This window comes from Gadus macrocephalus, chromosome 2 (genome assembly GCF_031168955.1).
Source record: "Gadus macrocephalus chromosome 2, ASM3116895v1".
In the NCBI taxonomy this organism is placed as follows: domain Eukaryota; kingdom Metazoa; phylum Chordata; class Actinopteri; order Gadiformes; family Gadidae; genus Gadus; species Gadus macrocephalus.
The window spans coordinates 18,776,930-18,800,093 of NC_082383.1; the positions used below are offsets into that span (position 1 = coordinate 18,776,930).

Below are 23,164 nucleotides of genomic sequence, written 5' to 3' on the forward strand. Positions count from 1 at the left end.
ATTTTAATTTCAAATAGACTTGGGCGACCTAATGTCAACAAAACTTTTCAAACTAAAAGTTGTAATGAAATAAAGAAACTTAACATTCTAATTTAAATTGACGGAGAACTTGTGAGTCCTTAAGTGTAAACTCACCGTAGAGCAGGGCCAGAGGAGGGTTCGTTTGCGTTGTTTAAGTCGGTGCGTCTTCCTCTCTGTCCCCGTGACGACCCGACTCAGATTTGATTAGATTTCTTTCGTTTCTGAGAATTGTGGGCAATGTAAAGGTGTGATTGACGGCTAGTACCCCGTCACCTCGAATTGTGTAGTTAATCAAAGCCACAACAATACTCTGGGTTTCTTTGTAGAAACGAAAGCAATACAGCACTAGTAGATAACGAAGCCCTGAAGTATATCTCGTTTATTTGAATGCCTTTGCCATGTGTGACTGCTGCTGTTCTAGTAATGATAATAAACCGAAAACGTGTTCTCAACCCACGCCACTGGGTCTTAACACCACAAATCAACGGTAGTTAAATGTTATCTTAGAACATAGAACATCCTGCAGCAAGCTGTGCTGGCTCTGTGGTTAGTGTGGAGGAGGGAGGGGAGGAGGGGGAGGAGGGGGAGGAGCAGGAGGAGTAGAGGAGGAGGAGGAGAGGGGAGGAGCAGGGGAGGGGAGGAGAGGAGGGGGGAAGAGGGGGAAGTGTAACTTTATTTGTACTCAAGGGTAGATTTGGTTGCAGGTAGTGTGCATCTATGCAAGATATATGCAAGAGAAAGCCAACACCCAGAACTCTTTCATTTTTTCTCAGAAAGCCTTCTCCATGTGAAGTAGATCCTTTGATCCATAAATGTCACATCGAGGTACCGTCCTGGTCTTGAGATGTGTTTCTGTGTTGGTTTCATAACTGATTTGTTTATATCTCTAATAGATGCTCCAGTGAAACTTTATAGACTCTCACGGGGCAGGCACGTGGCCTGGGCCGGGGCCCGGGGCGTTGCAGTGTGATGAGGGGTGTTGAGGTGTGATGTCTTGGCAACATCGTGATCAGGGCCCGGTGAGTGTGAAGCCACAGGCCTCGAGCCGCTGTGCAAACAGCAGCAGAGGACGGATGGAGTAATCGTCTACAAACTCTTCTAAACAATACAAACATCCGATATTTCTATGAGAAATGACCCGATTGCTCCTCACCTCGCAGTTTGTTGCGTCTTGCACTAAATTGTAAGACACAACAAGCATGACGTCAAGCCAAACGTCTGCGATCAGCATGAGGAAACAGCGCCTTCTAGTGCAGCTGTGATGCACTGCGACCACCATCCGAGAAGACCAACCGACTCCGTTATGAAAAGATATAGATATAATGTCAAATAATATGTCATTATATCCTATGTAATTGAACATAGCACGATACTATTTTTATTCTATAATACAAAAAGTGATTTAATAATATAATAAAATATCCTCTCTCTCTCTTTAATCACACGCACGCACGCATGCACGCACACACGCACGCACACACACACACACACACACACACACACACACACACACACACACACACACACACACACACACACACACACACACGCACACTCATATTTCGTTAAATAGACAAAGGGAAATGGTTACATAACCTGCGTGTGTAAACGTATCAGCAGCAGTTAGTAGTTGCAATTTCACTGTAGGCCTTTTGTTACTGTTAATTCCCAATAATTAGGGAGCAAATTAGGAGCCAGCCAGTCCTACCGCCCGCTGGGGGCCCGAACACACAACAACAGAGTATATCCCCTCAGATCAGCAACTGGAAAATAATAACACCAACGTGAATGGACGTGGACGGACTGTGAATGGCTTTGTTTGGTTTTAAGTCACTCCTGAGAGTGAGATGCTTGCCCCGGCAGGCTCCTTCTCCATGCCAACCGGGAGAGATTAATCCCCTTGGGAACCCCCACTCTGAAGTTAGGGACCGTTCACCGTGGAACCGGACCGGACTGGAATCCAGCACCGGAGACCACGGCTGTGTTCGGACGGTGAAGGACCAGAGAGGAGGAGGTAAGTGGATCTGGTGCTGCAGGTCCGAGCGACGTCATCGCAGCCAACGCGCCAAGCAGTACCGTGCAAGGTGCACGCATTGACAAACTTTTACTTAGGCTATCTTTAAACTTAAACCCAGACATGCAGTCTGAAGGATGAAAACGTCCACAAAACCACCCAGGAAATAACAAAACTTGGGGGCGGACTCAGATTGGTTCATGGTGTATTTCCGAAGAGGGTTTATATTGGACATGTTAAAACTACAGTTCATAAAATTCCCAGGACGTCGCCATGTTCGCCCTATCGGAGCTGACGTGCCTCCACGAGCCCTCCAGCGGCTCCAAGCTGCTCAAGCCCTGGTGGGAGGTCTTCATGGACTGCCTGGTGGTCCTCATGCTCATGCTGTCCGTCCTGGCCGGCACCCTGCTCCTCTCCCGGGACAAGGTGGTGTGTCTCCCCGTGGTGGACGCCGCTGCCACCGCCGCCTCCTCCACCGACACCCGCACTAACCACAGCTCGCCCGCAGGTGGCGGTGTGCCCGTGGAAATCAACCCGAGCGGAGAGACGTCAGCCCGGCCGGCAAAGCGCAAACCTCTGGTCTATCAGCAGTACGTCTTCATCAGTCAGGTAGGTCACAAGTGTGTATGCGGCGGTGTCTGTATCGCTTTGTGCGCAAGTAGGGCCTATGTATATTTAATCCTATATGATGATGATGTGTGTGTGTGTGTGTGTGTGTGTGTGTGTGTGTGTGTGTGTGTGTGTGTGTGTGTGTGTGTGTGTGTGTGTGTGTGTGTGTGTGTGTGTGTGTGTGTGTGTGTGTGTGTGTGTGTGTGTGTGTGTGTTTGCAGGTGTTTGATCCTATGATCATGTGGGATAATGGGTGTGTTTCTGTGTCCATTCTGCCGTCTCTTGTCTCAAGGTGTGTTACCACCAGGCGTTGCCATGGTACTCCCGCTTCTCCCCCTACATGGCCCTGCTGCAGACTCTGCTCCTATTGGCCAGCGGCTCCTTCTGGCTCCACCTCCCGCTCACCTCCGCCCGCGTTGAGCATTTCCTGGCCGTGCTCGCCAAGTGCGTGGAGTCGCCGTGGACAACGCGCTCCCTCTCACATGCCGCGCTGCACGAGACCACGGCCAAGCCGCCGGAGGGGGCGGGGTTTAGGGACCACAAGGCACCGCCCCCGGGCACACCCACCCCTCCCCACGCCCGCCACCGCTACAGCGTGGACTCCGGCACCGACAGTCCCTCGCTTGGGAGGGCGACGGCTCCTCTAGGCCCCGCCCCTCCCTCCGTGGCCCCGCCCCCCGGCCCCAGGGGCGTGGCCCCGGCTGCGGGGGCGGGAGAGCGGGCGGGGCAGGGCGGGGTCAGCCTGGACCGCAGTGACAGCGAGCAGGCCCGGGCGCTCTTCGAGAGGGTCCGCAAGTTCCGGGCGCACTGCGAGAGCTCCGACGTCATCTACAAGGTAGGGGGCGGGGCTCTGCAGCGGCAAGCGACCAATAGGAACGCTCGCCTTTGATTGTCCTCAGCCTCTTCAGGAAGGCATCTAGAAGCCTCTTCTAAATGAATCGAGGAATCAGAGGTGCTGGGTGGGGTTGGGTGTGTGGCTGTTGGTGTGTGTAGGTGTGGGTTTGGGTGTCTGTGGGTGTGGGTGTGTGGGTGTGTGTGTGGGTGTTTTTTTGGTTGTGTGGGCTCTCAGCTAAGAGGCACCGAGTTCGATTCCCCAATGTCCGCAGTCTACCCCAACCTGCTGCCTAATGACATGTACCCAACATCTACTGTCAGTCACTGTGGATCAAAGTGAGTCTTAATTAACAAACAGTACAACAGTAACGATCCACCCAGAACAGCGGTCCTCCCAGCATGCACTGCTCTGTGTCCTCAGGTTCTCCCAGCATGCAACTGCTCTGTGTCCTCAGGTGTCTCCCAGCATGCACTGCTCTGTGTCCTCAGGTGTCTCCCAGCATGCACTGCTCTGGGTCCTCAGGTTCTCCCAGCATGCACTGCTCTGTGTCCTCAGGTTCTCCCAGCATGCACTGCTCTGTGTCCTCAGGTTCTCCCAGCATGCCCTGCTCTGTGTCCTCAGGTTCTCCCAGCATGCACTGCTCTCCTCAGGTGTCTCCCAGCATGCACTGCTCTGTGTCCTCAGGTGTACGTGTCCCAGACGCTCTTCAAGCTGCTGGCGTCGGGGATGATCGTGGGGCTCAGCGCGCCCCTGCTGGGCTCCATGGCCTTCACCCACGTGTGTCATCCCGGGAAGGAGGGCGAGCTGTTGGGCTACAGCACCTTCCAGTGCGCCCACACCCTGGCCTCGCTGCTCCACAAGCTGCTGCTGGCCTACCTGCTGCTGCTGGCCTCCTACGGCCTGCTCAACCTCTACGCCCTGGGCTGGATCGCACACAGGTCCGCCTGAACCTCCACCTCACGCTACATCTCCTCCTCCACCTCATGCTCCACCTCGTCTTCATCTTCCTCCTCCCCTTGGTCCTCTTCCTCCTCTTCCTCCTCATTTTCCTCTTCCTCCTCCTCTCCCTCCTATATAGTAGTACTATTATTATTGATAATAGTCATCTATTAGTAGTAGTATTAGTTTCCATGCTTGATATATAGTATAACGCTACGATGTGTGGCGGATTTCTTATACGACATCACTTATTATAACGCTCATAACAGTGTTACGCCCAGTACGGTACTAAAAAAAGGATCATGAAGTTGGCATGATTCGTATCCGTGGCGATAGCACCCTCCGCCTTCCCCCCCTTCCCTAAAACTCTCAGCCCAAAGCACATTTTTTTAAATCACATAGTGTTGAATTCTTCTGATTCAGTGGGCTCAATGGCTCTTTAACTGTTACCAATCCAGCTCCCTGAGGCAGTACTCCTTCAGCATGCCCCGGGACCCCACTCCTCTGGGAGACGTCCCGGACCTCACCAACGACCTGGCCTTCCTGCTGCACATGGCGGACCAGTACGACCCCCTACTGGCCCAGCGCCTCTCCGTCTTCCTGTCCCCCGTCAGCGAGACGCGCCTGCTGGAGGAGAACCTGGAGAGGCGCTGGGGGCCCGAGGAGCTGCGGGCCCTGGTGGTGGAGGACCCCGAGGGGGGCCCCGGGCTGACCTTGGGGGCCCTGCCCCGCCTGCCCCCCGCCCTCTACACCCTGGGACACCTGCGGACGCTGCGGCTGGAGCGGGTCGCCCACGCACGGCTCGGCGCGCAAGTCGCTGCCATGGCCTCACTCAGGTCCGTCACACACACACACGCACGCACGCACGCAAGCGCACACACACACACATACACATACACACAGTGTGCATCTTCCTTATTCCAAATGCAAAGCATCCTGAGTAGGTCTTGATAATCACCCCCAACCTCTGGTGTGTGTTCCCCCCCCGTGTGTGTGCTCCTCAGGGAGCTCCACCTGGACCACTGCCCCCTGGCGCTGGAGCCCGGGGCGCTGGCCTTCCTGCAGGAGCACCTGGAGGTCCTTCAGCTGTCCTTCAGCGCCGCCTCGGAGCTCCCCGCCTGGGTCTACAGCCTCCGCAGCCTCCACCAGCTGCACCTGTCCGGCCCGCTGGGCTGCGAGGGGCCGGGGGGCCGCGGCTGGGCCCTGGGGAGCCTGCGCCCGCTGCGCCGCCTGCGGGTGCTGGTGCTGCGGGGCGCCCTGCAGAGGATCCCCGCGGAGCTGGCCGAGGTGGCGGGGGGCCTGGCCCGCCTGGAGCTCCACAACGGGGGGCTGCGCCTGCTGGCCTCCGGCGGGCTGAAGCGCCTGGCCGGCTTGGCCGAGCTGCGGCTCAGGGACTGCCGTCTGGACCGGCTGCCCGGCGGGCTGGCCGCCCTGCCCCGCCTCCGGACCCTGGACCTGGGCCACAACGACCTGCAGAGCCTGGAGGACCCCCCGGGGCTGGGGCCGCTGTGGGCGCTCACCGGCCTCACGCTGGACCACAACCGCCTGCTGCTGCTGCCGCCCGGCGTGGGGGCGCTGCGGGGGCTGGAGCTCCTGGACCTGGCCTTCAACCAGCTCCAGAGCCTGCCCCCGGCGCTGTTCACGCTGCCCAGCCTGAGGAGGCTCCTCCTCGGGGGGAACCTGTTGCGGGCGCTGCCCCCCGCCGTGGGGGAGCTGCGGCGGCTGGCGGAGCTGGACCTCAGCGAGAACCGGCTGGAGCGGCTCCCCGCCGAGCTGTTCTGCTGCTCGGAGCTCCGGGTCCTCGGCGCCGCCCACAACGCCCTGGGGGCCCTGCCGCCCGCCGTGGGCCGCCTGGGGCTGCTCTGCCGGCTGGACCTGAGGGGCAACCCCCTGGAGGACCTCCCCCCCGAGCTGGCCACCTGCCCCGGGCTGCGGGGCAGTGGCGGGGGCGCCGGGGGTCTGGTGGTGGAGGACCGCCTGCTCCGCACCCTGCCCTGCTGGGCCCGGGACCTCCTGGTCCAGACCCCCGCCCCCGCCTCAGGCCCCCCGTCCCGACCCGGTTCTGGCATCTTCCCCCCGTCCCGTCCAGGCTCCGGGACGTTCCCACGGTTCTCCACCAACCAGTGGAACTTCCACTCAGCCCTGGAGTCCCGGATATAGAGCCGGGTTCATAGAGACTGAAGTATAGAGACGTCATCGTAGAGACTACATCATAGAGACGGTTCATAGAGACGACATCATAGGGACGGTTCATAGAGACGACATCGTAGAGACTACATCATAGAGACGGTTCATAGAGACGACATCATAGGGACGGTTCATAGAGACGACATCGTAGAGACTACATCATAGAGACGGTTCATAGAGACGACATCATAGGGACGGTTCATAGAGACGACATCGTAGAGACTACATCATAGAGACGGTTCATAGAGACGACATCGTAGAGACAGCATCATAGAGATGGTTCATAGAGACAGCATCGTAGAGACTACATCATAGAGACGGTTCATAGAGACGACATCATAGGGACGGTTCATAGAGACGACATCGTAGAGACTACATCATAGAGACAGCATCGTAGAGACTACATCATAGAGATGGTTCATAGAGACTACATCATAGAGACGATATCATAGAGACAGCATCGTAGAGACTACATCATAGAGACTATATCAGAGAATATGTCCCGTTTGGTGTCACACATATGTGAGGACCGACCCAGCGAGAACAACAACATTAACATCAGTCATTATATCGATATAGAGACGGAGGAATCAAACCGCAAATAATTGTAGTCCTACTCTGCGTGTTATTGCTGCAGTGATTGTAAAGAAATGCTTCTCGGTGCAATCAAGGCTGATCCTCTCTGGCCTCGAAGGTCTGACTGGCGGTTGTGTGGCCTTCGGCCCTTGTGGCTTCGTCTTACTCTGATCTGTAGTCTGTGAGGTGGCGTTCACCGGTTAGGGTGAATCCGTCTGACATACAGATTTTATCTGAGATATACAGACTCTATCGGATCTAGAGACTCATCATAGTGACTATATCTTAGAGACTAGCCTATTTCAGAGACTACAGGCCACCAATGGTGCTATCGCCTGGGTATGTTCCTAACCCAGTCACCTCTTATACACCCTACACACCCGGCCGGTACATTTCTCATACCTGGCTCTAATTCTGTTGCTCTAATTGTTTGTTTTCCTCGTCATGGAGGAGCGGGAATACTCTGACCCAGCAGTCGGATGTGGGCTCATTCTGGTGGGTCCCCGACGCGGAGTCAATCAGGCTTCAATGGGGGCTTTAGAAGCTCTGAGCGCTGGGAGGGGCTGTTTGTAGAGGTGTGTGTGTGTGTGTGTGTGTGTGTGTGTGTGTGTGTGTGTGTGTGTGTGTGTGTGTGTGTGTGTGTGTGTGTGTGTGTGTGTGTGTGTGTGTGTGTGTGTGTGTGTGTTTCTCTGTGTTTGTGCGTCTACGTATGGGGGTGTGTGAGAGTTTGCGAGCGTGCGTGCATGCATGTGTGTGTTTGTTCGTGCGTGGAGGGGGGCGCGGTGTTTGTAGAGGCGGTTGAAAACCAACAGGAGCAGCCAGGAAGCGGCGGGCTAACGGAGCTAAGTGCTGCCAGCGCCGGACTCCAGCTTTCATCCGTAAACGATCTCCATTCATCATCCGCCGGAGCGCTGAGTAGACTCCACAACGCGGCCTTTGAACGGGTCCGCTTAACGCCATTAATAACGCGATGGATTAAATATTGAGCCGTGATGTTTTGTGTCATGCGGCAGATTTGTTTACCGTCGGCTCCGAGGTGGAATTTAAGTTGATTTGAATGTTGTGTCTTAAAAAAATCGAACGGTCAATAATAAATCATGGTAAATAGGCTAAATTAAGGAAATATTTTTTGTGGATGATAGCAATTAAATAAAACAAATTCCATTAAGGCTAAACATATTGACTGTGATGTCCCAGAGTCAGTACCTTACTGCTGTTTTATTGTTCATACTAAAATCACATCCTTTTTATCTTGTTGTGTTATGTAGGTATTGGTGGTCGTCTATGAAAAAACATGCAAACAAATGTTAACAATGTACAAACAATAAATATATCTTTTTTTATATTCCTCACATTAAATATGATTTTTTTTGTTGTTCCTTTGAATTAATAAAGTAATCTGAATGAATATTGACATCGTGTATTGTGTGTGTGCGTGTGTGCGTGTGTTTTGTCGGCTCCATATCCATTGTCGGAGGACATCCCGCTTCTTTCGTCAAGGCTCCAGCTGTTTGATGATTGGCATAATGATTCGTCCAATCGTGGCGGTGGTGCGCTCCGTTTCCGCAGATAGGCGTCTGAGAGGACCAATCTAAAGGGCTCATTTAAAGGAGGTGGTAGTTCCGTGTTGAGGCCTGCCCATGCGGTGTTGATTCTTGCGTGTTCAATACGTACCATCTTTAAGGTAAGACTACCAGACAATTGGACCTATTAAGTTCTACGGACCCGCAGAAAACATCGTATGTTTAACGCAAACGATAGGCTTTATGTTTTGGGGTTTATCAGGGCGCTCTTTTCTAGTATATTTATAATAATGCGTGTCGTTTCTTGCAAGTAAGTCGCCGAGCTAGCTACCGATGCTAACGATGTAGCCTAGCTAAGGACCCGAAGCTATTATGTATGTTGGTGCGTTTGAATGACTGAATATCTGTGCAAAGTAGGGTTTCGACCGTCGGAGAAGTTCATGTAGTCTTTATTTCGAGTATAAGCCAGAGCTTACCACCCTGTAATGTGTAGTTGGTTCTCCGTGTGTTTGTTGTGTAGCGCTAGCTAAAGAAGCCGTTATAGGCTACAACTCGGATATTCGGGCTTTCCTTTGGTTAATTATCAGCCCAAGATCTGTTCTAGTATTCCTTGTTTGTGTTTTTGATAGTGAGTTTTACTCACACATCGACCATTTTGTCTCTAGTTATCCTAAAAAGCCGATCTGACTGTTCGGTTCTTTCGGATCAACTTCAAACCTCTAATAATGGTGAGTTCAAAGTTAAAAAATGTGTTAACTATCATACATGGACTTTATCACAGATGGTTAAATGCTATATCAGACATGCATAACGTGAGCACAAATAAATGTCTATCTGAAGATTCAACTTAAAATGTGTTTAAGCCGGGTCCAACCTACAGCTGGTAACCACGGGTGTGTTTGATAAAGCGTCATTTAGTTTTGTAGACCAGAATCAATTTTCAAAGTTAACACCGAAACTTGTCTCTCTTGTTGATCAGTTGTTTGTTTTACTCTGACCCTCACAGGACACCATGGCTGAGAACGACAATGAGCTGCTGGACTACGAGGAGGACGAGGAGCCCCAGGGGGTCCCAGAGGCCACCCAGACCTTGAAGAAGGAGGTGAAGGGGTCCTACGTGTCCATCCACAGCTCTGGGTTCCGGGACTTCCTGCTGAAGCCGGAGCTCCTCAGGGCAATCGTGGACTGTGGCTTCGAGCATCCCTCAGAAGGTGAGGCTCGCTCAGCTTGTTTTGCCGGTTCAGTAGTGATGTACACCTGGGTCTCTAGAAGATGTGTGGTTGGGTGTGTGATATAAACAGAGGGCCCATTTGTCAGAAGAGAAAGAGAAACAACAATATATTTCTGTCGGTACAGTAAGGAGGTTCAAAGAAACAAGTGCTAAACACTAACGAGCGATAGGTTAACCCATTCTCCGTATGCAACAAAGATAGCTAGGGTAAGATGCTACACAAACATGCGTACATCATGGTCTCCTGCTGTATCAGTTCAGTAATAATGCACCGCTGGGTCTCCAGGAGACGGATGGTGTGATGGGGGAGGTCAAGATAGTCGTGTTGATGTGCGCATTTAACTCCCATCAGGGAAGGTTCTGGGTTCAATCCCCCCGTGGCCTTTGTTAATCTGTAGGCATCCTTGAGCAGCTCGTTAAGGGCATGAATCTGAATACCCTGTTGCTTTGAATAATGAGTACACTACACACTGATGGCTCCATCGTCTATTGGCTCTCGTCTACGAGGCCGTCTACATTGGACCGATACTATTCATTCTTTAACTGGATGCTTTATGTGAAGCAACAGATAAGGGTGAAAGGAAAAAGTTGTTGCAACGGTAGCAGTGCAAAACAAGATAAAAATATGCAACATAATTTAAATCAATGGTGAAGCAGTAGCATTTATAGCACTGGTGTTCTATTGCAGCATGTTAACAGTGTAGTGATTGGGAGGTTACTGTATGCAGTGTACAATGTCGGTCTGGTACCGGTAGGGTACCAGGGCTGGTAGTCAGCAGCGCAACAACGTCGTTCTCCTGCCCCCGTCCTGCAAGACTGAATCTGTGGAGCTGACGTCCCGTACTAAGCTGCAGTGTTTTCCCGTTCCAGTGCAGCACGAGTGCATCCCCCAGGCCATCCTGGGCATGGACATCCTGTGCCAGGCCAAGTCCGGTATGGGCAAGACAGCCGTGTTTGTGCTCGCCACCCTGCAGCAGATTGAGCCCGTTGATGGACAGGTATGTGCAGGATCTATGATCACACACTGGGGATTCTATGTCGTACACTAGGGGATGCAAGAACAAGACAATCAATAGCGCGGGGCTCTACCTTAACGGTTGTATTGTCATGTTGAAAAAATCTTCTATTTGAGTAGATTAATTAGGCAGGCTATTGATCTTGGCCTCTGCACCTTTTTGAATTGGCCTAAATCGGTTGCTTAATGCTTGCATTTTACTATGGGTCATAGGAAGAACAATTTATAACTGAACTAATGATTCATGAAGAGACTTATTTCATCTGAGATTTTCGAATTATAGGTGGCTGGGCTGCTGCTTTGCATCGTTAAAAATCGTAACAATAAAGTCTCTAAACCGAACAGTGCAGGCTAATTCTATACTTTCTAATAAAGTGATCTTCAGGAATTTGACAAATTCAGTTTACTGAACCACAAACAAGTTACAGCAGTTTATACGGCTAAGATTCAAGAAAACTTTATTTATCCCCAGGGGGGCAATTAAAGGTAAGGCACGTAGAGCAGACATAACAACGATGACAAATACGACTAAAAATAGATAAATAAGTTATGGACAATATAAAAACAAAAACTGAGATCTGCCAAGAATGTACATAAAATAAACTAAACATAAATGTGCAATGGGGAAGATAGACAGGAAATATAAATATTCCCTCTGATATTCATGTTTTTGTGGCCACTCTAAATTCCAATTTGAAACCTTATAGATTTTTTTTGTTTACTCGTGCTAGATAGGCTAGTTTTCACTGTTAATAAACAATAACGTGAACAGATGCCGGTCACATGATTGTTTGAATACAAAAAAAACTCTTTAGAAAGCCAAATCTCCCTTTCACCTTGATTTGTGAACAGATTATAATCTAAAATTAGAATTGTTTGACAATCTTGCAACCAGTATCCAACATGTCGTCAATAGGATTGAGTGGTTCTTTAATTTAGCATGAGCCTGGACCACAGGGAACGTCCACTGACCCGGTTCTCCTCCTAGGTCTCCGTTCTGGTCATGTGCCACACGAGGGAGCTGGCCTTCCAGATCAGCAAGGAGTACGAGCGCTTCTCCAAGTACATGCCCACGGTGCGAGCGGCCGTGTTCTTCGGTGGCATGGCCATCAAGAAGGACGAGGAGGTGCTGAAGAAGAACTGCCCCCACATTGTGGTCGGGACGCCCGGCCGCACGCTGGCCCTGATCCGCGGGAAGTCCCTGGTCCTGAAGCACATCAAGCACTTTGTCCTAGACGAGTGCGACAAGATGCTGGAGCAACTCGGTGAGGCTACACGCTGGTTTACATACCTGAAAATTAACTTTTACTTAAGTTGGGAAATGCTTCTAAACTAATCTTCAACGACCAGATCCACGGAGAATTGATCATTTAAAGTGTTTGCTGCAGTGTTCAACATTGCAGTATGGCTTTAAATGCATCAGATACCTCTAGTTGGAAGGACCTTTCTAATTGAATAGGTTTCCTGTATGTACAACCGGCCCTAGTATGGTGGCCTTACAGATGATGGTCGTATTTGTCTTTGTACACAAGTTACAGTTTGCTCTAAAGTAACGTCTCATTAATCAGCAGCTGTGGTTGGACTTCTGGCATTGTATTAAATTGACTTTTGTCCGTCCAACCCAATAAAGTTGTAAGCGTCCTACAATAACTACATTAGTCAGAAGAAATGGGTCTGAGTTCAGTTTGAGGTGCGTTGCAGACGCACAACTCGGGCTCCTGCAGTTATCTCGGTGAAGCGTTGTGGGCGAAATAGTAGTGCCTGCCAACGCTGGCTGGATTCCCTCCTCTGGCTGGAGGGCAAAATGCACAGCTGCGTATCCAAACGTTCCCTGGCTGCATGTTTAATTCACTCTGGTGTGTGAAAGATGAATGCTAACAACCGTCCGTCCGTCCGTCCCTCCCTGCGTGACAGACATGAGGCACGACGTGCAGGAGATCTTCAGACTCACGCCCCACGAGAAGCAGTGCATGATGTTCAGCGCCACGCTCAGCAAGGAGGTCCGGCCCGTCTGCAGGAAGTTCATGCAAGACGTGAGTAGCTGGTCCTAGGCCCGTTTGAATTGCTCTTCTGGGGGATGTTCGGCTCGCCATTGCGATTCTCTAAATATCCTGATGCGCTGTTACGCCAGTTTTTGTTGTTCGGGTCGAAGTCAACTTGATACCAGTATTGTTCGCCTAGAATCGTGCTACACATAAATGGCTATATATATATGTATATGTAATCCCTGCTTTCTATTCTTGAGTTGACCTATCTTTGCATTAATTACACATTGTTCAAAGCACCAATTAAAGCAAAGATAATTTATGTTTTAATGGCATACTGGTCGAATATGAGGGTCAGTGTAACCCAAAATGGGGGATCATGTGCACTTTGTGACTGAATTATAATTTTATTGAGGGAGGCAGGTCTGAAACTTATGTTTTTGATAATGCTGATGACTGATTCTGTATGGGCTCGGTCCTACACCAGAGCCTGTGTGGAGCTCCACTCTCCTGACTCATTCCTCCTGTCTCCAGCCCATGGAGGTGTTTGTGGACGACGAGACGAAGCTGACCCTCCACGGCCTGCAGCAGTACTACTGCAAGCTGAAGGACAGCGAGAAGAACCGCAAGCTCTTTGACCTGCTGGACGTGCTGGAGTTCAACCAGGTGAGCAGTCATTAACGTGTTAAAGAGTCAACCTACGTGTTTTGAAAATGTATCTAAAGTCATCCCAGTGTGTAAAATTGGGTGTCCCAGGACAATGATGAGAATTAAAGGTGACTCAAATGAGTCATGTTTGTTTATTAACATTAAATGCATTCCTCTAAGTCATGGAGGTTAGAACTTGAAGCATCAGGCAAAATGTGATTCATGTTATGATCAGAAAAGGGCCCTATGCAAATCCCAGTCCCCTCCCACCGTCCATGGGACTGACCCTGCCATGTCCCTGTTCGGCCTGCAGGTGGTGATCTTCGTCAAGTCGGTTCAGCGCTGCGTGGCTCTGTCCCAGCTCCTGGTGGAGCAGAACTTCCCCGCCATCGCCATCCACCGAGGCATGGCCCAGGAGGAGAGGTCAGTCTGCAGCCCGGAGGGGGGGGCGGGGAACAACAACATTTTTGGTTTTAGGACATCAGTCAGTCCTCTGGGCTCTTACTGAGAGGAAACGTCTTCTTAGGCCGCAGGGGAGCATCGAGGGAATAGGAGAACAATATGGTTCTGGTATCTGTCTGTTAGAACCGAGGTCTAATAAATATGAATTATCTAATAAATAGGATGGTCTATACAGTAGTTGTCCTTAACATTACGGTTAGGGTGTAATGTTAGTGTTTGCCTCTAGCGAGGCTCTGGCGAGGCAGTGTGGCTTCTCAGCCCCACACAGTGTTCCTTCATAGCCCTGTGTACGAGGCTCGGTCATGAACTGCTCTCCTGCAAGCCCTGTGAGGAGGGCTTGCCCCAGTGCCTGTGGTTAATCTCCACTCCCCCCACCCCCCAGGCTCTCCCGCTACCAGCAGTTCAAGGACTTCCAGAGGAGAATCCTGGTGGCCACCAACCTGTTCGGACGAGGCATGGACATCGAGAGGGTCAACATTGTGTTCAACTACGACATGCCCGAGGACTCTGACACCTACCTGCATAGGGTGAGGGGGCGGGGCTGGGAGGCGGGTCTTGTAGTCAGTCAATAGTGTCCGGTCATCAGTTCACCTAACCAGTATATTATGTATACAGTATATCGGGCATGTTATGGACGGCTTTAGCGTTTAATCAAAAGTGGCTGAGTGATTTCGTTTACTGATCAAAAGTCATATCGCTAATGATATTCTTTCTTACTATTCCATGCTGACATATCAATTACATTTTCACCTGTCGGTATTTAATTCTACATATCTACAATTCCCTTTTGATATTTGTACTGTAAGACCAACGGTGGAGATCTGCAGTAATCATTGTTACTAGTACAAATTGAATTGCGACCAGACAAAATTACATGACGGATAAGTCATATATGTAAAATAGTTTGTTTTCTTAAGTATCTTGCGGTTCTTTATTGGACAAACTTTAGTTTGTCCCTCAGCCTGGTCTTTCCTGCTCGGTCTGGTTGACAGGGGAAGACCCAGCACGAAAGACCCTTGAACTTATCATCCGTGAGATGAGAAGGTCAGGGTTCAAACCCAAGTTTATTTTAAGCCTCCTTCTAAAAGGTTCTAGACCTTTACTTCCTTATGAATCTCTAAAACATAAATCTGTTGCTTCGTATAAAAGAGTCAGTTAAAGGACTCCGTTGCATTCGACCATGTTGCGCTCTAACCTGGCTCCTCCCCTGTATCACCTGGCTCCTCCCCTGCTCTAACCTGGCTCCTCCCCCAGGTGGCCCGTGCTGGACGCTTCGGGACCAAGGGCCTCGCCGTCACCTTTGTGTCGGACGAGACGGACGCCAAGACCCTGAACGACGTACAGGACCGCTTTGAGGTCAACGTGGCCGAGCTCCCCGACGAGATCGACATCTCCACCTACAGTAAGTTACCGTTGATGCCTTTTCACTGTAGAGCCTTCAGGTGGACGTCTCCACCTACAGTAATTTACCGTAGATACCTTCTCACTGTAGAGCACATTGAGCCCCAGTGGCCTTCTCACTCCGAGAGTGGAACATTTAAGTGGACTGGAATGTGCTTTAACTTCTGCATTTCACTGCCACAGAAATGGTGAAAGTTTGCTATTGGTTGATATTCTGGAACTTTCTTATGTGTCGAATAGGCTTGGGAGTTGTTATGGTTTACACTAGTATTTAAAAAAATCCTGAATGTATAATTTAGATATCGTAAAAACGCAGCCGCTCCTCAATTAAACTGATCTCTGAAATCGTATGAATGAATCTTAAGTTATGGGTTTTTTGTTAAGTTTCGACGCAGGATATATAATTAAATTTATAATAAATCAGGGTCGTTCGTTAACATTCAGTGGCCCACCAGGGTAAGAGAAGTTCCCAGTATGTAGAGTTCGTATTTGACACATGGCATTGTAGGCTTGACCCTGTCATGAATTCCCTGGTGACACATCGGGGAGGAATGAAATGCCGGACACGCCTAGGGTCAAAGGTCACTCTTTCCAGATCAACTACTGAGTGCATCAAAAGGATCGCTGGCGGTTTGCCTAAGCCAGGGTACTTTAGAAAACATGTTGGCATGGGTGAAACATGGATTAAACCAGGATTACATTTGATCAACTAACATGTAGAGTCCCGTTTGAGCGGTTGTGTGTGCCCGCCCAACCCGTTCAGAATGCCCAGCTGGTGGTGGGGATGGGTGCATTGGTCTTTAAAGGCCTTCTCTAACGTGTGTCTTTTTGTCTCTCCTCAGTCGAGCAGTCCAGATAAACGCTCCAACGCGGCGAAGTGTCTTCAATGTGGATCTCTTTCGGTGTTGGGAGATTAAAAGAAAATCAACATCTTTTGTTTTAATGTTCTGCTCGAAGTTCGCTCACTATTCTGCTTCAACATGTTTTAGGGGGGAAGGGGGTTGACTATTTTATTTTTACTATTTGATTTTTGGTTATTGAAATTAAAGCTTTTTATAAAATCATTTTCCGTCAAATCTCATCTTTATATCACTGTTGTTTTTGTAGGACTTGTCAGAATATTATAGCATGTTTAGACGTACCCCATCCTCAGAGGTGGATTAAAGGGCGCCGCTGGCTACACGTAGATTAGACTTTGGTTTCGTTTGCTGTTGACACTCAAATCTAGGTATTTGTTTAAAGGAATAATTTGTAATTAAAATGTTGTCCTTGGAAGTATTTGTCTTCTTCGAATGAAACGGTTCAGCTGATGAAGGTATATCCTAGAGCAACATCTGCTGTTAGTTTTGGCTTCAATGTCAATTTAAGACGTGATTTAACTCCTGTTTTAATTGCTTGAAGCCGGCCACGCGTCGAAGCGCAGAGTTGCATATTTCACGTTCAAAAGCCGCTCCTTGCACCAATAGGAAGCGGTGCGCTGCAGCACCGTTGTAATTTGTTTTGAAAGAAGCAGTTCAACAAACTCAGTCGGCATAGGCTACCATAACGTTATACCAGTTGATTTATGACTATGCCCATGATCCTCTGTGCTTACAATGATGTGCCACAATAATTCAGTTACTTTATCTACTGTCAGGCACTTTGTTTACGGTTTTGTCACTTTACACACTTTACTTTCATTGCTCATTATTTTTGCATTGTTGAATTATTCATGTAGTGCATCAACAATCTCCATGTACAGTATCAAGCTGGGATGTACCAAGTGCTTTTTCAGGGGCGGGGAAGCTAGGGAATAGAACAGTGGTGTGAAGCCTAGTTGGGCGGCGCGCGCCGAGTGGGCTAGTACGTCCGCAATAATGGGGGCGTTATTTTTGTAGCGCCGCCTCGGCGCCGGTGTGTTTATATATTATCCTTGAGGGGAATATCAAACCTTATCAAATGAATGCAACATGGCAGATTGAAAACCAATATTTATTCCAGTCAGGGTATCTTGATATTTAAGTGTGCAATCATCATTTTGAGCTGAACCATACTTACTGGAAGCAGTGATGCCTTTCCATATTAAGAAACTTGCATCATGACAGTAACATGATTCTCAGCCTCTTGTAGGCTAATGGCTGTGACTTGTTTTGGTTGACAGTGATTTCAATACAACCTATATGGACTTTTCTTGCTCAGTGCTAGCTATACACGCATGGTTGTATTAGAAGATTGGCACGTGTGCTATACAGCAAAAAGACAAATGCATCTGTACATAGCTGCTCCATGGAGACTCGTAACACATTATCCTGAAACCACAGCATCCAAAGAGGGGATGGAGCTAAACACCTTGATATAAAGTCTCATGACTATCAAACAGTACTGACAGGCCTAGTGTAGAAATGTGTATACTTTCATATAGAAATGCATTAACATATTTTTGGCAGAAAGGAAATAAAACATTTCTAGCGGCAAAAATGGCATTTCAAATCATAAATCACTTGTAGAACACTGCAAAGTAGACTATCGACACTAGCGCTTGTAAGCGATTAGACCAGTAGGTCATCTTTAAACCCTGTTCTAAGGTGCATGGCTTTAATCCGACCTAAGGGACCTTAAGCTGGCCTTAAATTATGATCTGACATAATGTACAGAACAGAATGTACAACGGTATTCATAAAGGGAATGATAAACAACCAAAGGGCCCATTAGGGCCAACAGCCAGAATTGGTGTCGTTAAGTCCTCTAGACCCTTTAGACGTGTTCAGATATACTGGGAATAAACCAGCAAACACTGAGTTCAGTTTCACGGCTCTATCTTGAATCATTGGCCGCTCGATTACAGACCAGATTGCAAAACCAAAATGATTCCGCCGCCCAAAATTACAAATTATACGTTTCCTTCAGAGCACACACAGATGTCGGGTTTTTATTTCTGTAACAAACAAGGCATTTTTCCACTTCAGGGTCGGGATTGTAATTTTCTCAGAGTGGGTCCCAGTTCTCCAGCCAAACCCACAGCCTGTTTGTTTCCAGACAAATGTCAGACTTCATTTTAGACAACTGATGGATCCCAACAACTACGCTCTGGGGAATCAAACCATCGTGTTTCTGCCAGCTTTACTAAAACGTCCGATATCAACAGATTAGTCTAAATGTTTTCCGTTAATGAAGCCTACCCAATCTGCTAACGAGCTTAGCTCTCGGTCCAATTAAGAGATTTTCGGGCAAATTTTATTGTTAATGGATGTTTTAGTGAAGCCATGAGAGAAACTAAATAATCAATTACATTTTTCATTAGTTTCGATTGTTATTTCAGCAACAATTTGACCTTTAAAGAGGAAGTCTTTCAGCGACTTGTCTTGACGCCCCTTCTCCGGCGTCAGCCATTTTGTTTGCATGTCCGTCGTGTTAGCATGTCAGTCTCGCTAGCGATGTCTTCCTCAATAATAAATACCAGGAAATAAATAGAGATACAAGCATCCCTCCAGACAGAACACCGTCGCCATCCCGTCCCGGTTCTGTCGAGTCCACTCCAAGAGTCTGTAATGGCGTTTTCTCTCATGCCTGATCTTCCCTGAATCCAATCAAATCAGCTTTTAATTTGCATGTCGGACGCGGTCCTCAAGGAAACACAACATCTAAAACACGCTCAACCTTGTACGGTACGTTTATAAAGTATCTAAAGAACGTCTTTACGCTATCTTCATCTTAAGAATATGTCCAAGGAAAAGAAACAACAAAGAGAGTTTCTCTGGACGGATCCACGTGGTGTTTTGTTCTAAATACCCCGATGGCCGTTCACCACCGGCGGTCCTAACAGAATCACAGAAGCAGATCTCCTCAGTCTAGCTCTCCCCCCCCCCCCCCCCCCCCCCACTCTGTCTGTCTGCACCTTGCTGGCTCCTACTCAGATACACTAGGGGTAAACTAGTCAAGAGCTGATTATGGTTCCACGTCAACGCAACTCAAGGGGGGTTACGGACCCAGTACGGCCTTGCGGACCCTCTGTACGTCCACCGCAAGTGCCTGATGTGCGCCTCCCAAATATTGCAGCAAGGGCTGTGATCGGTCTGCTCACCAAAACCTGACACAGAACCAAAACAGGTTCACAACTGCGTCGAGTCATTGCGTTGCGTCGACGTGGAACCATAATCAGCCCTTTACTCTCTTGGTTGTTCTGGCGGTCCCGCCTTGGTGGAGGGGGGGGGGGGGGGGGGTGCTTGGTGGGAATGTTGGGGGGCTGGGCGGGTGGGCGGGCGGACGGGGGTGAAAGGAGGGTCCAATCCATCACGCTCGCCGGCGGCTAATCGAGGAACTTGTGCGTGTCTCCGTAGAGCCACCGCTGGGGCGTCATGGCCGCCTCGTTCAGGTGGTTGCACTCGTCGCTGCACTTGCAGGACTGGATGAACATGACGGCGCGGTCGAAGCGCTCGCCGTCGGCGCAGGCGAAGGTGACGGTGGCGGTGCGCGTGCGGCGCGGCGAGCAGCAGCGCCCGTCGCGGCACACGCCGCAGTAGTTGGGCCGGTAGAGGCGCGCGGTGCGGCAGCCTGCGTAGGACAGGCGGTGGGGCTCCGGCGCCTTGTGGGTACGCGAGCACTTCCTGCCCTTCTGTTGAGGGGAGAGGGGGGGGGGGGGGGGGGGGGGGAGAGAGGGAGAGAAAGAGAGAGTGATGGAGAGAATGGGAGACAAGGGGGGGGAGAAAACAGGGTCAATAATGGTCAACAAAAGTTCACAAAGTGTCAGCTCACTAACTCATCCTAAGACAAATACATATTTTGCAGTATATGGAATACTGAAATTCTGATGTTTTCATAAACATCAGCCCGTGCTCAAGAGTAAAGCGGCCTTTATTAGACTGAGAGATGGAGATTCACACAGAGATTTAGAGGGCTGCACAGAGAGAGAGCGACTGAGAGGTTCACAGAGGGAGCAGCAGCTGTGTGCCGGGCCGTCCGTCAGATAAGTGCCGGTGGAACCAGCCCTCCAACGAACAACAATCAGGGGGTCGACGAGGCCACGCTAACACCTCCGGCAGCGGGGGCTTTAGGGGGACAGAGCAGAGCGGCTGGCCGCCATTAGCGGCGTTCCGGGCTGAACGGGGGCGAGGGGTGTCGCGCTGAGAGGAGAGAGAGTCACCGCGTGGGCGAGAGAGGGGCGCTCTGAGGGCTGTTTACACGCCACCCATCAAGACCCCCATTAGCAGCTCGCTGCTCACTGGTTCAACAGGACCACAACACCGGCTGGTTTCAGATTCGTAGCCCTGGGTTTACTTTTTCGACTGTTAGATTCAGACATAATATAGCAATCCATTAAGTTTATAGATTAGTTAGTTCCCAAATGTTTGTTATTCATTTCATCTTTGATGTGTAAGCCCCGTACTGGTCTGGGGATTAAACCAGTGGCATCACTTCTGGCATCACTGAAGCGTCTGTTCCTGGTTCATGGTTCATGGTACCTGTTCTTTCCAATAGCCTTTAGCATGAGTTAGCCCTCTCCATGAAGAACCAATAGCAATAGCATCTTGCTAGTAAGTAACTGATATTCAATAATATGATTCCCAACTGTGTTACCACTGGATAGAATGCTAGGCCGGCTTTTCTTGACTTGATGGCGTAACTACAAAAATACGAGTTAGGATTTGAATGCACATGCAATATATTTTTGAAATTCTCTTCAGACTGTTGCCTGGCTATTCTCCCCTCAGTGTAAATGAGTGTGGCGGTGGGTTGATGCAACCCCGCGGTGGTTAAACAAGGCCCTGGCTGCCTGCGCGCACAGCAACGGACCTGAATAGAAAGAGCTGACCGAGACCTGGCCCTGGAGCAAGGCATTTAATAAACGCTGGTGATATTAATATCAATGTCTCTCTATCACCCTCTAGCTTTATATTCTCTCTCTCTCTCTCTCTCTCTCTCTCTCTCTCTCTCTCTCTCTCTCTCTCTCTCTCTCTCTCTCTCTCTCTCTCTCTCTCTCTCTCTCTCTCTCTCTCTCTCTCTCTCTCTCTCTCTCTCTCTCTCTCTCTCCTCTCTCTCTCTCGTATTGATTAGTAAGACTGACCACATGTATTGATTACCTTGACCGGGAGGGACATGGAGCTGCAGGGACGCACGTTGCACAGCCGCGTCTCCTTCACCAGTTTACACTTAGCGTTGTCGTTGGTCACCCGGGAGGACACGCCCACTCCACAGCTCCGAGAGCACTGGGACCAGGAAGTGGTCTGGACCACACACTGGTCGCCCGCCTGCCTCCATGCTGGAGAGAGAGAGAGAGAGAGAGAGAGAGAGAGTGAGTAAATGGACTGCATTTATACAGCGCTTTTCTAAACAGTGGCCACTCAAAGCCCTTTACAATACTGCCTCATATTCATACATTCATGAACACATTAACACACCCACGGCGGAGTAAGCCATGCGAGTCTTGCTCAGGGACACCTCGACACAGATAGGAGGAGACGGGGATTGAACTAGCAACCTTCCGGTGACCAGCCAACAAGCTTTACCTCCTGAGCCACATTTCACCCATATGTGGAACATTGAAGAGACAGCGACAGAGAGATGGAGAGAGAAAGAGAGGACAGGGTGATACGACTTGTTAGAGAGCATTCAAAGCAGACCGTCAAAACGGACCCAGAGGTCTCACAGGTGAATCTCTTAGCAGGGGGGTTTGAGGTGAAGTCGCGCTGCAGCGTCCAGAGGAGTGGGTCGGGTGAGCTGGAGCCAGCAGGAGCGAGAGGGAGTGAGGGAGTGCTCAGCACACTGGCTTCATTCAGCCGCAGAGCCACACTGACGCACAGAGAGGGGATTACCATGGGGGGAGCAGGGTGACAAGGGTGTGTGTGTGTAAGCACACACACACACACACACACACACACACACACACACACACACACACACACACACACACACACACACACACACACACACACACACACCACACACACACACACACACACACACACACACACCCGCACGCTGTTGTACATAAATATATACACAGACACACAAAGGGCGGGCGAACGGCCGGTCGCACACTGCTGTGTTTGTGTGTCGGCGTGGCAACAGGTCGACCGCACAAACATGACGCCTGAGCTACGCAGAGGAAGCAGACGCCGCCGCGGGCGTCATGACGTCGGCGGCGGCGGCGGGGACCCCCCCCCCCCCCCCCCCACATGCCCCGCCCTCGACCCCCTCTTACTGGCCAGGTGCTTGAGTCGCTGTGGTTTCTCCCACTTCCTGCCGGGGTCCAGCAGCGCGTTGCCCCGCCCCTCCTCCTCCCGCCACTGCTTCCTGTCCTTGCGGGGCTTGTGGGGGTATGGGTGGGGCTTGGGGTACGCCTTGTTCTTGACGTAGGGGTGGTCCGGGTAGGGGTACGGCTTGTACGGCAGGAAGGGGAACAGCGGGGAGTAGGCTGGTGGCGGGGCCGGCCAGCGGCGGGCGGGTGTCGCCGCGGCGATGGCGGTCTCGCTGCAGTCCAGGCGGTGGCAGCACTGCCCCGGGACCTTGACCAGGCGCGGGGCGGGGCAGGAGGGCGTGGCCAGTGGCAGGTGGGCGGGGCAGAGCGGGATGCAGCCCATGGCGCCGTCGATGCAGGTGCACTGGTGCTTGCAGCCCGCCCGGAAGTCCTCACCGTTCTGGTACATGCGGCCGTCGTACTCGCAGGAGCGACCCTCCGCCTTTGCTGTTATTTGAGGGGAAGAGTGAGGGGAGGGGCTTAGTTTAGGTCAGGTGACCCGTGA

General features: G+C 50.4%; 3 protein-coding genes and 1 long non-coding RNA gene across 4 annotated transcripts; 2 read left to right on the top strand and 2 right to left on the bottom strand.

Annotated features, from left to right (window-relative positions):
* The first annotated feature begins 1,904 nt into the window (after positions 1-1,904).
* si:ch211-106h11.1 (volume-regulated anion channel subunit LRRC8E) lies at positions 1,905-8,540 on the top strand. The gene is made up of 6 exons (XM_060044204.1): positions 1,905-2,035; positions 2,300-2,644; positions 2,937-3,479; positions 4,164-4,417; positions 4,877-5,254; positions 5,423-8,540. Exons 2-6 carry the CDS (start codon positions 2,309-2,311, stop codon positions 6,576-6,578), a joined length of 2,667 nt encoding a protein of 888 aa, XP_059900187.1. The 5' UTR covers positions 1,905-2,035; positions 2,300-2,308; the 3' UTR covers positions 6,579-8,540.
* Positions 8,541-8,805: 265 nt separating this feature from the next.
* LOC132451646 (uncharacterized) lies at positions 8,806-9,837 on the bottom strand. The gene is made up of 3 exons (XR_009524169.1): positions 9,703-9,837; positions 9,356-9,423; positions 8,806-8,871 (listed from the first exon to the last, which is right to left on the bottom strand). It is a non-coding gene; the product is annotated as an uncharacterized LOC132451646 (long non-coding RNA).
* Positions 9,717-16,510, top strand: ddx39ab (DEAD (Asp-Glu-Ala-Asp) box polypeptide 39Ab). Its single transcript, XM_060044166.1, has 9 exons — positions 9,717-9,915; positions 10,806-10,933; positions 11,939-12,215; positions 12,865-12,983; positions 13,470-13,601; positions 13,897-14,006; positions 14,428-14,572; positions 15,300-15,447; positions 16,289-16,510. Exons 1-9 carry the CDS (start codon positions 9,717-9,719, stop codon positions 16,303-16,305), a joined length of 1,275 nt encoding a protein of 424 aa, XP_059900149.1. The 3' UTR covers positions 16,306-16,510.
* An 888-nt stretch (positions 16,511-17,398) lies between these two features.
* On the bottom strand, positions 17,399-23,148 carry si:ch211-106h11.3 (CCN family member 1). Its single transcript, XM_060044175.1, has 3 exons — positions 22,624-23,148; positions 21,503-21,681; positions 17,399-20,037 (listed from the first exon to the last, which is right to left on the bottom strand). Exons 1-3 carry the CDS (start codon positions 23,066-23,068, stop codon positions 19,732-19,734), a joined length of 930 nt encoding a protein of 309 aa, XP_059900158.1. The 5' UTR covers positions 23,069-23,148; the 3' UTR covers positions 17,399-19,731.
* Between the last annotated feature and the right edge of the window lie 16 nt (positions 23,149-23,164).

Bases quoted from the DNA above. Each gene is read 5' to 3' on its own strand.
- si:ch211-106h11.3 (XM_060044175.1), bottom strand. From the start codon at position 23,068: ATGTACCAGAACGGTGAGGACTTCCGGGCGGGCTGCAAGCACCAGTGC. The intron at 21,682-22,623 runs GTAAGAGGGGGT...CTCTCTCTCCAG, and splicing joins GCGACTCAAGCACCTGGCCA to CATGGAGGCAGGCGGGCGAC. The intron at 20,038-21,502 runs GTAATCAATACA...TCCCCTCAACAG, and splicing joins CCATGTCCCTCCCGGTCAAG to AAGGGCAGGAAGTGCTCGCG.
- si:ch211-106h11.1 (XM_060044204.1), top strand. From the start codon at position 2,309: ATGTTCGCCCTATCGGAGCTGACGTGCCTCCACGAGCCCTCCAGCGGC. The intron at 4,418-4,876 runs GTCCGCCTGAAC...TTACCAATCCAG, and splicing joins CTGGGCTGGATCGCACACAG to CTCCCTGAGGCAGTACTCCT. The intron at 5,255-5,422 runs GTCCGTCACACA...TGTGCTCCTCAG, and splicing joins GCTGCCATGGCCTCACTCAG to GGAGCTCCACCTGGACCACT.
- ddx39ab (XM_060044166.1), top strand. From the start codon at position 9,717: ATGGCTGAGAACGACAATGAGCTGCTGGACTACGAGGAGGACGAGGAG. The intron at 12,216-12,864 runs GTGAGGCTACAC...CCTGCGTGACAG, and splicing joins CAAGATGCTGGAGCAACTCG to ACATGAGGCACGACGTGCAG. The intron at 14,007-14,427 runs GTCAGTCTGCAG...CCCACCCCCCAG, and splicing joins GGCATGGCCCAGGAGGAGAG to GCTCTCCCGCTACCAGCAGT.